This window comes from Rhincodon typus, chromosome 42 (genome assembly GCF_021869965.1).
Source record: "Rhincodon typus isolate 14 chromosome 42, sRhiTyp1.1, whole genome shotgun sequence".
Taxonomy (NCBI): domain Eukaryota; kingdom Metazoa; phylum Chordata; class Chondrichthyes; order Orectolobiformes; family Rhincodontidae; genus Rhincodon; species Rhincodon typus.
Window position 1 is genome coordinate 8,903,054 of NC_063373.1, and position 17,011 is coordinate 8,920,064.

Genomic DNA, 17,011 nt, shown 5'->3' on the forward strand with positions numbered 1-17,011 from the left:
TGAACCGGATGTGTTTTCCCCCAACAATCAACAATCAACAATGGATTCATGGTCATCATTAGACTCTTAATTCCAGATATTTATTGAATTCAAATTCCACCACCTGCCAATGGCAGGATTTGAACCCAGGTCCCCAGAACATTATCTGGCCTCTGGATTAACAGTCTAGTGGTAATACCACAAGGCCATCACCTCCCAATATTGCATCTTTACTGAGTCTAAACTACATGACACATCCTTTCCCATTCACAGTGTGTCATGTGGCTCAGTGGGAAAGATTCCTGACCAATCAACTTGGTCTTTAGTAAAGCTTTGACAAGATTCCACATAGTAGACTGGGATTCAGAGTGCTCAGGGTGATACAAAATTGGCTCAAATGGCAGGAGATAGAGGGGTGGGGAGAGATATCAAAGAGCAGCCTGGAGTTCTGTGTTCAGAAGTACAATCAATCTTTATTCGAGCTCTTTGCAACACGTGCTGGAAAGGCCAGACAGCACCCAGAATTTGACCTTTATGTGGGGCCCAGTCACCCTGTTAATTCAAGCTCAGATCAGAATAGAGGTCAATGGTGCTGTAATTTCCCCAGTGAGATACAGCATTTTTATCCATTTTTGCGTCACAATAATTACATGCAACATTGTCATTGTTCCTTCCCCCTTAACCTATACGTCCAATCCTGTGAAAAACCTGATCAATGATGGACACCCCTAGGTTCCCTATGATCTCATGATGTTTGCCAGACATTGAAATCTTCAGGCCTTGGGATCTGATGATGTACTCCATTAACTTACATTCCAAAGTTAATGGTTATACTCTTTTAAAGACATTTCCCAGACTTGCTTATCTCTAAGGTCTGCTCGAATTCTGTTATTCATTGTATTCATGCTATCCTTGTCAGATTCTGTTACTCATCTTATAGTTCCCACTGTCCTAAACGCAGGATATACAAAAGGAAGTTCTTATTTATTGCTTATAAGATTCCTAGTATTAGTTCTAATATAAAGTTCGTTATATGTAAAGCTTGGTGTTTACACCTACTGTTGGAATTTTTTCCCTAATGAGTTGTGAGCAGTTTCTGTCCCACTTGACCTTGGAGGCTCAGTTAGACACTGCCCCTCTATCTTGCAGCTGCATTATGACTCATTTTAGTCACACACTGTCTTCTGAGATCAAATTTACTGTCCCCTACTCTGACTGACTGTTTTTGTTTTACCTAATTAGCAATATCTTTTTCATTGATAAGACTAAAACTCAATGATGTTCATGGCTCAATGAAATTGTCTGATCTCCTGGATTTTTAGGAGCCATAATCCCATCCTTATTAGTTGTCTCTGTTATTGTGGCATCCTACTTTTATTTTAAGTGCTTGCTACAAACTTCGTGTCTGTTCTTACACATCTCTTATCAAATTGACTCCTACACTTGGCTGCAGCTGTTGTTTTTACAGAACTCCCTGTACATTAATCTGTAGGCTTCTTTGTTTAACGTAGACCCTGTTACTTTGGGATAACTCCTTCTCAAAGATACCATTGTGCTAACTTATAGCCTCACTTTAAAACTGTGTCAGTCAAACTAATTTTGTTACTGCAGCCATATTTGTGCGAACAGGCGATCATATTGTGCCATCTCTGACCAGGAGCCCAACATGGAGAAATGATGATGGAGAGTTGTTTTTCAGACTGGAGGCCCGTGACCAGCAGTGTTCCATAGGGATTGGTGCTGGATCCACTTTTGTTTCTCATTTATATAAATAATTTAGATGAGAATATTAGAAAACATGGTTAGTATGTTTGCAGGTGACACCAGAATTGGTGGTATTGTGGACCATGAAGGCCATCTAAGATTACAAAGAGATCTTGATCAATTGGGTCAATGGACTGGAGAGTGGCAGATGGAGTTTAATTTGGATAAATGTGAGGTTTTGCATTTTGGTAAAACAAACAAGTGCAGGACTTGTACAATTAAAAGTAGGGCTTTGGGTGGCATTGTAGAACAGAGAGATCAAGGGGTTCAGGTAAATAATTCTTTGAAATTTGCATCATACGTAGACAGGGTGGGTAAGAAGGTGTTTAGCACACTTGCCTTCATTGCCCTGACCTTTGAGTATAGCAGTTGGGACCTTATGTTGAGGTACAAAATGTTGGCGATGCCTCTTCTGGTATATTGTGTCCAGTTCTGGTCACCCTGTTATGGGAAGGATATTATTAAGCTGAGAGGTTTAACAGGATATTTCTGGAAATAAGCATTTGAGTTGTAAAGAAAGGGTACATAGACTGGGACTTTTTTCGCTGGAGCGTAGAAGGTTGAGTGATGACCTTAGAGAAGTTTATAAATTCATGAGAGGTATGGGATGAATGACAGGTGTCTTTTTCCTAGAGTGGGGAATTTCAAGACCAGGGGGAAAACTCTTATGGTGAAAGGAGAACTGTTTAAAAAAGACATGAGGGGCATTTTGTTTAAACAGACAGTGGTTCTTGTGTGGAATGAACTTTCAGACTAATTGTTGGTTCTGGTACAGTTGCAACATTTAAAAGACATTTAGATAAGTACATGAATAGGATAGACTGAAAAGAATATGGGCCAAGTGCAGGCAGCTTGGACTAGTTCAGTTTGGGATTATGGTCAGCATGGACTGGTTGCTGCATAACTCTATGACTCTATCACTTCGATCATCACTACTGTTTGTTTTAGATTCCAGCATGCTCAGTAATATGCAACACATCACCTCACCTTCTCAATAGGCCCACAACGTAACAAGACTTCAGGACATAAATGCAACAATCTCAATTGTACCACAATCTGTGAATGAAAGCAAGAGCAATAACGTTGATGGCTGCAGGCCTTGGTGAAATTAAATGCTCTGGTTTCCACTTAGCATCATCACATCCTATCCGCCACTGTGATGTTCTGCTGCTCAAATACATGAGCACGGGTAACATGTTGTTAAAACTTGCCTGGAAAAAGTGATCAATGTGAACCTCCTAAATCAAATAAAGCAGATTGATTGATAGAATATTGATTAACCTCCCACTTACAGACGTTGCATTTAGCAGAAACGTACTTCACGGTCAGAATGAACAGAGTTCATTATGAGAAAGTAAGAACTGCAGATGCTGGAGTCAGCAATAGCACAGTGTGGAGCTGGAGGAACACAGCAGACCAGGCAGCATCAGAGGAGCAGGAAAGTTGGCGTCAATGACCAAAACATCAACTTTCCTGCTCCTCTGATGCTGCCTGGCCTGCTGTGTTACTCCAGATCCACACTGTGTTATATCACAGGTCATTGCTGGATGTGATTAGCAAATGCAGACAAAGCAGAAACAAATCCATGTATAGGTGGAGGAACACAGCAGGCCAGGCAGTACCGGAGGAGTAGGAAAACTGACGTTTCGGGTCGGGACCTTTCTTCAGAAATGGAGGAGGAGAAAGGGAGCTCTGAAATAAATAGAGAGAGGAGGGGTGGGGCTGGGGAAGGTAGATGGGATGGCGATAGGTATCATTCTCTGCCACTTCTGCCACCTACAACCTGACCCCACTACAAAGGATATATTTCCCTCCCCACCCCTATCTGCCTTCTGTAGGAACCGTTCTCTCTGCAACTTCCTCATTCACTCCACGCTCCCCACTAGCCCCACCTCCCCGGCACCTTTCCCTGCAACCGCAGGAAGTGCTACACCTGCCCCTACGCCTCCCCCTTCACATCTATCCAAGGAGCCAAAAAAACCTTACCCATCAGACAGATGTTCACCTGCATATCTGCTAATGTGGTCTATTGTATCCGCTGTTCCTGATGAGGCCTCCTCTGCATCGGTGAGACCAGGCGGAAGCTTGGAGACCACTTTGTAGAGCACCTGCGCTCTGTTCACAACAAACAACAACATCTTCCAGTCGCGAACCACTTCAACTCCTCCTCCCACTCCCTGGATGACATGTCCATCCTGGGTCTCCTCCAGTGCCACAACGATACCACCTGGAAACTGGAGGAGCAGCACCTCATATTCCGCCTCGGGACCCTGCAACCCAATGGTCTCGATGTGGACTTTACTAGTTTCAAAATCTCCCTACCCCCAGCCTCAACCCAGGACCAACCCTCCCTCTCATCCCCGCTTCCTTGACCTGTCTGTCTTCTCTCCCACCTATCCGCTCCTCCCACCTCACTGACCAATCCCCACCACTGTGTACCTGCAGTCACCTATCACCATCCCACCTACCTTCCCTAGCCCCAACCCTCCTCTCTCTATTTATTTCAGAGCCCCCTTCCCCTCCCCCATTTCTGAAGAAGGGTCCCAACCTGAAATGTCAGCTTTCCTGCTCCTCTGATGCTGCCTGACCGTGCTGTGTTTCTACACTGTGTTATCTCAGACCCCAACATTGGCAGTTCTTACTACCTCTGAACAAATCCATGTAGCCATGTGTGAACATGTTGTATCGGTATGTCAGATGATTCACAAATTGCTGTCTACACCTTGCCTCTAGGACATTTGCAGAAAGGACTGGCTCCCTTTTCAGTATTGGGAAGGTGAACAGTCTCTCATCAAAGTGAATGACTTGGTTCTTTACCAGACTTTCATACATTTGAAGGGTTCCCTGAACCAAAACCATTGAAAAGTTTCTGCCTAGAGTGAAAGAGTTGTGGCCCTGGCAGAACTCAAACTGGATATCGCTGAGCAGGTGCTGCTTCATAGCACTGCTGATGACACCTTCCCTCACTTTACTGATGATCAAGAGGAGACTGATGGGGTGGTAATTGGCTGGGTTGGATTTGTCCTGCTTTTTGTGTACAGGACATACTTGGGCAATTTTCCACATTGTTGGGTAGATACCAGTGTTGTAACTGTAGTGGAACAGCTTGGCTAGGGGAGCGGCAAGTTCTGGAGCACAAGTCTTCAGTACTATTGCCGGAATGTTGTCAAGACCGGTAGCCTTTGCGGTATCCAGTGTCTCCAACCGTTTCTTGATATCATGTGGAATGAATTGAATTGGCTGAAGACTGGTACCTGTAATGCTGGGGACCACTGGTGAGGCCAAGATGGATCATCCACTCGGCACTTCTGGCCGAAGATTGCTGCAAATACTTCAGTTTTATCTTTTGCACTGTTGTGCTGGGCTCTTCTATCATTGAGGATGGGGATATTTGTGGAGCCTCCTCCTCCAGTGAGTTGTTTAATTGTCCACCACCATTCACAACTGGATGTGTGTCATCACTCCACTTCATTGTGTAATGCAGGTCGGTGGCTTGATATGTGGCTTCTTTGCTCTCTCACTTCCCTTTTGTTCTGGAGACATTACTGTTTGCAGGGAATGCTCCAAATTCCCACCTTGGGAATAAAAATCGCAGATACACGCACTTGTCCCAGGATTGTGAGTGATTTGCAATCTAATAAAAGATCACGAAAAATTCAACACAATTGGAAAAGTGAGCCATGAAAGTAATCTAATGAAGAATACTTTTAAAAATAAACAAGCAATGCAAATATCTGACAAGGAAGAGAATAGCTACTGTAAAAGTCGTTTCTTACAGTGAAGGGGAATTATTTTTGGGAGAGAGGAAATATCAGAAACATTGATTTTTTGTGTGTGTTAAGGAAGAAGTATTGCTAGACACTTGTAAACTTGCTGAAATGAAGTTCAACATAATGAATGTAATCACGCTGATTTGAAACAGAATGACAGAATGTAACCATGATTATGTGCACATGATTGCAATTAATTGACACAAGCTATAAAGGAGATGACCACACAAACAGCAAAAAGAACAAAGAATAATACAATACAGGAACAGGCCCTTCAGCCCACCAAGCCTGCGATGACACATTTTACCCTTCCGTACTAAAACTGTCTTCACTTACAGGATCCACATCCCTCTAATCCCTTCCTATTCATGTATTCGTCCAGGTGCTTCTTCAATGCTTTCACCACTTCCTCTGGCAGTGTGTTCCAGACACTCACCATCCTTTGTGTGAAAAATGTGCCTTGCACATTTCTTTTAAACTTCCCCTTTTGTAGCTTGAACCTGTGTCCCTTAGTAACTGACCCTGCCACCGTGGGGAAAAGCCTCAGAGTTTCCACTCTATCCATGCCATTCACAATCATACAAACCTCAATCAGGTTGCCCCTCAATCTCCTGCATTCCAGTGAAAACAAACCAAATCTATCCAAACTTTCTTCATAGCAAAACTCTTCCATGCCAGGCAACATTTTGGTAATCATTTTCTGTACCCTTTCCAAAGCATCCACATTTTTCTGGTAGTGTGGTGACCAGAACTGTACGCAAAATTCCAAGTGACCTAACTAAAGTTCTGTAAAGCTGCAGCATATTCTTATACTTAATGACCCTTGCAATGAAGGCAAGCATGACATTAGCCACTTTTACTACCTTATCTACCTGTGCTGGCACCTTCAAAGATCTGTGGACCTGCACACCCAGATCCCCCTACATGTCAATACTCCTAAGGGTTCTGTCATTCACTGTATAACTTTCACTTGTACTTGGACCTTCCAAAATGCATCAGCTCACATTTGTCCAGATTAAACTCCATCGCCATTTTTCTGCCTGTGCCTCCAACTGATCTATATCCTGCTGTACCCTTGGAAAATCCTCCTCACCATCTGTAACTCCACCCATCTTTGTATCATCTGCAAACTTATTAATTAGACCAGCCACATTTTCCTCCAAATCATTTACGCAGCAGAGGTCCCAGCGTTGATCCTTGTGGACCTCTGCTAATCACAACCCTCCATTCTGAAAAGCATTCTTCCACCACTACTCTCTGTCTCCTATGAGTCAGCCACTTCTGCATCCATCTTGCCAGCTCACAACTGATACCATGAGAGACCTTGTCAAACTTTACTGAAGTCCATGTAGACAACATCAACCACTTTTCCCTTCTCAATCATCTACACACCTCCTCAAGAATTCGATCAAGTTAGTGAGGCATGACATCCTCCACACAAAACCTGCTGTCTATCGCTAATAAGTCCATTTGCTCCTAAATGCATAAAGATCTTGTCACTGAGAATCTTTTCCATTAATTTCCCTCCTACTGACGTGAGGTTCACAGGCCTGTAATTTCCTGGATTATCCCTGCTGCCCTTCATTGACTATTCTTCAGTTCTCTGGGACCTCACCTGTGGCCAAAGAGAATACAAAGATGTCTGTCAATGCTCCAGCAATTTGTTCCCTTGCCTTCCACAATATTCTTGGATAGATCCCATCAGGTCCCAGGGATGTATCTACCTTAATACTTTTTAAGATGCACAGCACCACTTCATTTTTAAGAGTACTTGGCTTAGAAATTCAACACTCCCTTCCCTGTGATCATCATCCACTAATTCCTTCTCTTTGTGAATACAAGCACAAAGTTTTCATTTAGGACCTCACTTACCTCTTCTGGCTCCACACATATTATTCCCTCCTTTGTCTTGATTGGGCCAACCCTTTCCCTGGCTACCCTCTTGCTTTTTATATATGCATAAAGAGCCTTGGGGTTCTCCTTAATCCAGTTTGCTAATGACTTTTCATGACCCGTTTTAGCCCTTCTAATTCTTTGTCTAAGTTCTTTCATACTTCCTTATATACATACTTAAAGTTCCCATCCTTCTAGAGCTTATGTATGCTTCTCCTTCCTTTCTGACCAAGGTCATAACATCCCTGGTCATCCAAGGTTCACATAACTTGCCAAAACCATCCTTCAGTCTAACAGGAACAGCTGCTCCTGAACTCTTATCAACTCTTATCCTGAACTCTATCTGTTTGAAATACTCCCACATGTCCGATGTGCATTTACCCACAAACAGACACCTCCAGTCAAAATTCTCCAGTTCATGCCTAATATTGTTGTAGTTCATCTTCCCCCAATTGAACACCTTCTCCAGAAGACTGCTGTTATCTCTATCCATGAGTATTTTAAAACTCATGGTATTATGGTCACTGCTCATGAAATGCTTCCCCACTGAAACTTCACTCACCTGGCTGAGCTCATTTCTCAAAACCAGATCCATTGTAACTGTTCTCTGGTTGGATTGTTTACACGCTGTGTCAAGAAACCCTCCTGAATGGCCCTTACGAAGTCTTCCCCATCCAAGCCACTACCACGTAGTGAGTCCCAGTCAATATAAGGGAAGTTAAAATCATCCACCACAATAACCCTGCTGTTTTTACATCTTTCCAAAATCTGCCTACACATTCTCTCTTCTATCTCTGGCTGGCTGTCTGGAGGCCCAACATTGTGATTTCACCTTTCTTACTCCTGATTTCTACCCATATTACATCACTGTATGAGCCCTCTGATGTATTCTCCCTCCGTACAGCCTTGAGGCACTCCTTTGCCAGTAATGCAACTCTCCACCCCTTTTACATCTCCTTCTATCATACCTGAAACATCTGTCAACCTTTGCAGATTGGATATGAAACCAGTTATCTGGATAAATTCACACTGAACGTAATTGTGAAAATGTTCTAACCAGACAGCACATATATGTACTTAACTGGAATTGCCACACTGAATACACTGTGCTAAAGTGAATGGACAGTCTCAGAATGGTGTGGAACCACTTTGCCTGTGAGCCATGATCATATAGATTGACTAACGATCAATGCTGACAGCTTGCTAAGACGTGGCCGCAGTTACCTTTCGGCCCAGTATATCTCTCAACAAAAATACAATGTGCCAAATTGTAGTAGTGTTTGATATCAAAAATGATATCTTAAAACCAGATCATTAAGGATTAAATGGGCGTAGCAATAATCAATTACTGAAGAATGAAAAAAGAACGTGACAGCAGGCTGTTTTGCGAGAACAAAAAACGGAAGTTGCTGGAAAAGCTCAGCAGGTCTGGCAGCAATTAGAAGAAAAATCAGAGTTAACGTTTCAGGACCGGTGACCTTTCCTCACGACCCGGACCCGGAACGTTAACTCTGATTTTTCCTTCTAGTTGCTGCCAGACCTGCTGAGCTTTTCCGGCAATTTCTGTTTTTTGTTTCTGATTTACAGCATCCGCAGTTCTTTCGGTTTCTGTTTTGCAAGAAGGTGCCCTTGGCGTGAGAACAGACTGGTTTGCAACGGCACTTGGAATTGTTTTTGACCACCAAGCAGGGAATAATGCATAGGCTTTGATTAGACTCAACATTCGGGCTGGGTTTGTGACTCTGCCATGGAAATTAACGTCAAACTCCATCGCCTTCGCTATGGGGTCTCCAGTTTGTTCAAAGACGTGAGACTTGTTTGAATATATCTAAGTAGCTTAAGCTAAGCACTTTACAAGGCAAATAAGTATTTTTAATGTAAATCAAGTAATTGAAGCTAATAAATTTGCATTACATCTGAGCACACTTGCCTTGTATTCATTTTGATCAAACCTTTTCTGTTTCTTGGAGACGGCTTTGTGCAACACCAACGCTCGGTTCGTGACAAACGACTGCACCTCCCAGTCGCGAACCACTTCACCTCCCCCTCCTACTCCTTGGACGACATGTCCATCCTGGGCCTCTTCCAGGGCCACAACGATGCCACCTGAAGGCTGGAGGAACTTCACTTCATATTCCGCTTGGGATCCCTGCAGCCCAATGGTCTCAATGTGGACTTCACAAGCTTCAAAATCTCCCCACCCCGACCTCATCCCAAGGCCAGCCCCCTTCTCGTCCCCGCCTCCTTGACCTGTCCGTCTTCCCTCCCACCTACCCGCCCCTCCCTCCTCACTGACCAACCCCCATCCCGAATCCCTATCTATACTCACCTGTACTGGCTTCATCCCCACCTCCTTGACCCGTCCGTCTTCTCTCCACCTATCTGCTCCACGATCCACCGTCTACCATCGCCTGCCCCTCGCTCTATTTATTTCAGAGCCCCCTTCCCCTCCCCCATTTCTGAAGAAGGGTTCAGACCCGAAACGTCAGCTTTCCTAGATAGTAGGAACTGCAGATGCTGGAGAATCTGAGATAACAAGGTGCGGAGCTGGATGAACACAGCAGGCCTAGCAGCATCAGAGGAACAAGAAGGCTGACGTTTCGGGCCTAGAAGGGTCTGAAGAAGGGTCCAGGCCCGAAACGTCAGCTTTCCTGCTTCTCTAATGCTGCTTGGCCTGCTGTGTTCATCCAGCTCTGCACCTTGTTATCTCCGACTCCAGCATCGGCAGTTCCTGCTATCTCTTTTCTGTAAGGCACTTCTCTAAGGCCTGATGTTACATTTAGCGCTGCGAGCAGGTACTGAGAAAAGCGTTCAAGAAGAAAGCAAATGTCACGTGGAGGATGGGTTTTGGGGTTCCAATGAACTGGTTGAATGACTTAGGGCACGGCAATTTTGAGATAAGGATTTGAAGCAAAGCCCCAAAGGACTGTTCCCGGCAGTAAGAGGTAAAAGGGAGGAAGTGTCGCCCGAGTGCGGCGCATTCTGTCGACCAGCGGCCGCGGCGGGACTCGACCCCAAGACCCCAGAACATTACCTGGGTTTCCGGATTAACAGGCTATCGCCTCCCCGCGTTATAAATATGTGGGCGGGTCATTAGTTTTGAGGAGCTCTTGAAGCTTGGAATATTGAGGCTTTTTTTAAAAAAGAAATTCATTCACGGGATGAGGGCGTCGCTGGCTAGGAATGCTCATCCAAAATTGTCCAGAAGGCAGTTAAGAGCCACATGTAGGCCAGACCAGTTAAGGCCGGCTGTTCCCTTCTCTAAAGTGAGCAAGACAGACTTGTTTTCGATAATCTATAATGGATTCTTTGTCATTAGGCCGTAATGCCATTTTTAAAAAAAAAGTTGAATTCAAATTCCACCAACTGCCGTGAATTTCTAGCATTATTTCGAACCCAGGTCCCCAGAACATCACCTGAGTCTCTGGATTAACAGTCCAGCGGCAATGCCACCACGCAATCGCCTTCCCTTATGACACTGTGATTCGGCAGCTGGAACGTGTGAATGAAGTCCTGCCTACACAGGGAGGGGAACAGAGCCTAGTCCGTTCTGACACTCTGCTGTTTTAGTGGGTTGGAGGACTGTGTGAATTTATTCACCTACATTCCCACAAGTGATTGACCACGACTGTGTGAACGCACATTGTGTCGGCTATCTTCCATTTTCCTCTTCCCACACGGAATCCGCTGGGTGTCCCTTAGATCAGCTGTAACAATGCCAGGACAATGTGATGTGTCCTTCTAAAATTTGGAACCTAAAGCCTTCTTTCACCAGCCGTGTCATTGCTTGGCCCCACACCTTCTCCTACACGTTCCCACTCTGCTATACTGCTCAAAGCTCTGTTGCACAATGTTGTACTGTGACGATTTTATCAATAGTGATGGTTAGTGACATATTTTAGCCCGCTAACCTGATGATTGATTCTGATGGATCTTGGTTAAATATTGAAATTCGATCGAAATGCCAGCTATTTGCCATTGCATGTGAAAGCAAGTGTAGAAGGTTTGAATATGTCACTTACTGTAATTTAATGACGCGTTTAGAAGACAATTAATATTCAGCAAATGTGAAATTTCAGGACTTTGTTTTAATATGGAATCCTAATTTTCACATCTCTAAACATCTTATTCTTTTCGATTGAATAACCAAGTTGTGTCACTGAGCAGTACTGAAGTAGGACGTATTACGTTGACATCACAATTGTCCATCTTTCATTAACGACAGAGTTCATGGTATTGAAGTAATCTGGTGCGTTATTATCTCACAGCAAATCCCGACATGCAGTGCCAATGAATAGCGCTTAAATGTGGAACTCACTGTTGTAAAATCTGGCTAATTAAGTGCTGCCCAGGCGAATGAACAGGTCAGGGAGAGATCGTGGGTCTGAGGAAACACCAGCGGAGTTTTGGCTCTTAACATAATCAGCCAGCTTTCCTTTCCCGTGTGCACGGTGAGGGATTGTGACAAAAGAAGGCAGAAGGAAGGCTGTTACTGAACTCACAAATAACTGGAACTTGGCGAATATTAGGAAGCTTGTGGGGTAGCACCAGGAGAATTTCTGGCCAAATGAGACAGCCCTGTATGGAGAAAGAGGCAGAGCTGAGCAGACGTTTCGTAGGTCCAAGCGTTTGGCTGTGCGTCTGCGTGAGGATAATCGACTTGCTGATGTGCTTGCAATGGACAGTGCACCCTTTTTAAAAGGATCACGACTTTAAAAGTTTAACAAGCAATCTCGGCGGATATTTCAAACCATTCTTTAACTCGTCTCTGAATTTATTCTGGACGCCCGCATAAATAAATGGATTGATGCAGGAACTCAGAAACTGAAGCATATACCCGGTTTCCTCCAGGATAAAGGATGACTTATTGTAATCAGCAACCGAGTAATACGCTACTTTTGCAATTCGGACATACAGCACTGTTACAAAAAATACCGAATAAAGCAGAACAAAACTACCTGAAATGCCAAAGAGTAAAATAATGGACTTTTTCCGTTTCTCCATCTCTGGGTCACTCTTATTTTCCCCATTGCTTGGGGTGCGGAGTCTCCTACGGGCTTGACTGGCCGCTAAAATGTGTCTGACAGTCAGAGCATTGAGCAGTATAATCAGAGTGAATGGGAGGCAGGGGGCTAGAATGGAACGACTCAAATCATATGCGGCCCATGCTTGGGTGGTACTAAATGCTAATTTTGGAACGCAGAACCAAGGTACGTTACTAATTATGTACGATGGTTCAAATATAAAATATAAAAATGCATTTTTAAAACAGCTGAGCATGCAGACGCTCCCTATAACCCATGTCGCTGTTAGTTCTGTACAGTATTTGATTTTCAGCTTCTGGCAACAAATGGCCACAAATCGATCAAAGGTGAAAGCGACGGTTAACCAGGCAGAACTATCTATTACTGAATAAATTAGGACAATGCGGAGACTGCATATTGGTGTGATGGATAAAAAGCTGAATGGGAAATAAATGCCCGCAATCCGGTTTATAATAACATTACCAACAATGATCAAGAGATCTGCTAGCGCCATGGATACCACATAGTAAACGATACATCCAGAAAGACCACATCTTCTTCGGTATAAGATCACGATCACCGTCAAATTGGCTGTAACAGAGAGAATGAAGAGGGAATAGTGAGAATAATGTCTGAGAGAACGAGGGCAATGAAGTTCATCAGTCCAAATTTCAACAAAATCATACTTTTTCCAGAATTCTGTGTGAAAGCCAGGAATGTGTGGTTAGTTATTGAGTTGGAAAGTATGCTTCACACCAAGATCAAGCGTTTCTATTGAGCTCAGAACAATCATCTTAATTGAAAACACGTTATGACATTGACAAGAGTAATCAATAACATATGTAATAAAGGACAGAAGATGATGTTGTAAACACATCAAAACATGCACAGAAAATGACTGGAAGAATACTATTCATATACTGAGTAGGACAAATGACAAGAAAGCGGTTGTGTGCATGAAGTCTGTCAAGAAAATTCATGCATACTGCTGACTTTAAAAATATCCAAATGCTATGAATTTCTGCAAAATAATTCTCTGCTAAAAATACCTGCCGATAACATCAACAAATACATCCTGAGGCATAAGAAATGGGATGAAATTAGGATTACTTAGGCTTTGCACATGAAACATCGATTAAGATACAATAGCATTTCTTATGTGTTTCAGAGATAGTAGGAACTGCAGATGCTGGAGAATCTGAGATAACAAGGTGTAGAGCTGGATGAACACAGCAGGCCAAGCAGCATCAGAGGAGCAGGAAGGCTGACGTTTCGGGCCTAGACCCTTCTTCAGAAATGGGGGAGGGGAAGGGGGTTCTGAAATAAATAGGGAGAGAGGGGGATGCGGATAGAAGATGGATAGAGGAAAAGATAGGTGGAGAGGAGACAGACAGGTCAAAGAGGCGGGGATGGAGTCAGTAAAGGTGAGTGTAGGTGGGGAGTTAGGGAGGAGATAAGTCAGTCCAGGGAGGACGGACAGGTCAAGTGGGCGGGATGAGGATAGTAGGTAGGAGATGGGGGTGAGGCTTGAGGTAGGAGAAGGGGATAGGTGGGAGGAAGGACAGGTTAGGGATGCGGGGACAAGCTGGGCTGGTTTTGGGATGGGCCGCATAGGCCCAAGCCATGCCTGCCTCTTTGTAGGTTAGGTGGAACAATCCCTTTTCCGTAGCTACACTGGCCCTAAACCCCACCTCTTCCTCCGCTACATTGATGACTGTATCGGCGCCACCTCGTGCTCCCACAAGGAGCTCGACAGTTCATCCACTTCACCAACTCCACCTCAACCTTAAGTTCACCTGGACCATCTCTGATACCTCTCTCTCCTTCCTGGACCTCTCTGTCTCCATCTCTGGCAACCACCTGGAAACTGATATCCATTTGAAGCCCACCGACTCCCACAGCTACCTAGAATACACCTCCTCCCACCCACCTTCCTGCAAAAAATGCCATCCCCTATTCCCAATTCCTTCTCCTCTGCCGCATCTGCTCCCAGGATGAGGCATTCCACTCCCGTACATCTCAGATGTCTTCGTTTTTCAAGGACCGCAACATCCCCCCCTCAGTGGTCCAGAATGCCCTCGACCGTGTCTCCCGCATTTCCCTCAACTCATCCCTCACACCCCCTCCCTGCAATAACAACCGAAACAGAATCCCCCTCATCCTCACGTACCACCCCACCAACCTCCGGATCCAACGCATCATCCTCCGACACTTCCGCCATCTGCAATCCGACCCCACCACCAAAGACATTTTTCCCTCTCCACCCTTATCTGCTTTCTGGAGGGACCACTCTGTCCATGACTCTCTTGTCCGCTCCATACTCACTTCCAGCCCCACCACACTCGGCACTTTTCCCTGCAACCGCAGGAAGTGCTACACCTGCCCCTACACCTCCCCCCTTACCCCCATCCCAGGCCCCAAGAAGACTTTCGACATCAAGCAGTTGTTCACCTGCACATCTGCTAATGTGGTATACTGCACCCGATGTTCCCATTGTGGCCTCCTCTACATCAGGGAAACCAAGCGGAGGCTTGGGGACCGCTTTGCGGAACACCTACGCTTGGTTCGCACTAAACAACTGTACCTCCCAGTCGCGAACCATTTCAACTCCCCCTCCCATTCCTCTGACGACATGTCCATCCTGGGCCTCCTGCAGTGCCACAACAATGCCACCCGAAGGTTGCAGGAACAGCAGCTCATATTCCGCTTGGGAACCCTGCAGCCCAATGCTATTAATGTGGACTTCACAAGCTTCAAAATCTCCCCTTCCCTACCACATCCCAAAACCAGCCCAGCTCGTCCCGGCCTCCCTAACCTGTCCTTCCTCCCACCTATCCCTTCCTCCTACCTCAAGCCCCACCCCCATCTCCTACCTACTAACCTCATCCTGCCCCCTTGACCTGTCCATCCTCCCTGGACTGACCTATCTCCTCCCTAACTCCCCACCTACACTCACCTTTACTGACTCCATCCCCGCCTCTTTGACCTGTCTGTCTCCTCTCCACCTATCTTCTCTATCCATCTTCTATCCGCATCCCCCTCTCTCCCTATTTATTTCAGAACCCCCTTCCCCTCCCCCATTTCTGAAGAAGGGTCGAGGCCCGAAACGTCAGCCTTCCTGCTCCTCTGATGCTGCTTGGCCTGCTGTGATCATCCAGCTCTACACCTTGTTATCTCAGCATTTCCTATGTATTTGGCTGGAAACCTCGATGCTGACCTTTGCAGACGCCCAGTTCTCATTTGGAGAGCATCCCCTGCAACTACACAGCCCTCGATGCTGCAGTTTACCGTCAGCAGAAATGAGCACTTCTGTGCAGTGTTAGATATTAATTTTGCAATATTCACTCACAGGAGTCTTCCCAATAGCACAATAGAACAACACTTATATCGAGTTGATAGTGTTAAAGGCACAAATTATATCATTAAAGGGATCTGAAGAGAATTGTGTAGAACAACTGTTTCCATTTGAGTATATATATGTGTGTGTGTGGGTGTGGGTGTGTGTCTATAAAACAGTCCATGCAACTATGGCTAAGAGCTGGAATACATTGTGTGATGGCGGCAATATTCAAAATTGATTTGAACATTGTGCAGGTTTACGTGGAGAAGTTGGGAGAACAGCATGAACTGAACTGTTTACCCTGCAGAGAGGATACACACAAGACTGGCCAAATGCCCTCCATCAGCACAGGGCTATTACTTTAATTCAGTAAAGAGAAGGTACAGTACAGTTATTAAGTAAACGTATGAAGTTAATGTTGAAACGTATCTTAAAGAACCTCAACTCGGAATGAAGATAAATTATAATGTAAAAGTGAGATCATAGGCGATTAATAACGAAAAAGTCAACAAGTGAAATAAATTATTCTGAATGGAGAACGTTCTGAAGGAAAGATTTTAAAAATACGACCTTAAGATACGACAGCCTACCTGTTAAAGGAAAGCAGAGTACTTTAAATTGGAGGTGAAATATCTGCGATGTGAAAGGGAGCTATAAACAAAGAGGGGGTTTTCAACAAATCAACAAATCAGTTAATAACATCCGAGTACAAATCTTTACCTGGTATCCCGATAGCTGCAAGAAAATTATAGTAAATGGAAAACAACAGACCTTTTGGTGATAAGTGCATTTCTATCAGAAGTTTTAAGCACACTCCGCGTGAAGGTGTATTTTCCACATTTATATATGAGTCAGGCTCACGGGATTTAATTAGATGATTGAACCTTTTCCAGCAATTACCATGGTTGTAAAAAAAAAGACGAACGCAGCTGTAGTTCGGTATGTTCTGACGGATTGAAACTGGAATGGGAAATGTCCAGGGACTGCAAAATGCTTTAACTGCGTTTCTTCATCAAAGTTCACGGCCTGGGTTTGCAGTTCATGGCTGAAAAAATGGCATTCTCTCATGGTCAAGCTGAAAAGTGAGAACTTCCCGTGTTTGGTTGTAGCTGCCATGAATTTCAATCTCTGGTTGATATTTTGTTGGCCAAAGAAAGCTTTGGAGTAGCCCAACAGGGAGGTCGAATCCGGGGAAGGTCATGCTCCATAACTGCATTACTGGCCGAAAACAATCTTAATCA

The 17,011-nt window shown here is 44.6% G+C and overlaps 1 protein-coding gene across 1 annotated transcript; it reads right to left on the reverse strand.

The window, feature by feature from the left end:
- Positions 1-12,110: 12,110 nt before the first annotated feature.
- Positions 12,111-16,560, reverse strand: LOC125487564 (probable G-protein coupled receptor 139). Its single transcript, XM_048619340.1, has 2 exons — positions 16,491-16,560; positions 12,111-13,021 (listed from the first exon to the last, which is right to left on the reverse strand). The coding sequence occupies exons 1-2, from the start codon at positions 16,558-16,560 to the stop codon at positions 12,111-12,113; spliced, it is 981 nt and encodes a 326-aa protein (XP_048475297.1).
- Between the last annotated feature and the right edge of the window lie 451 nt (positions 16,561-17,011).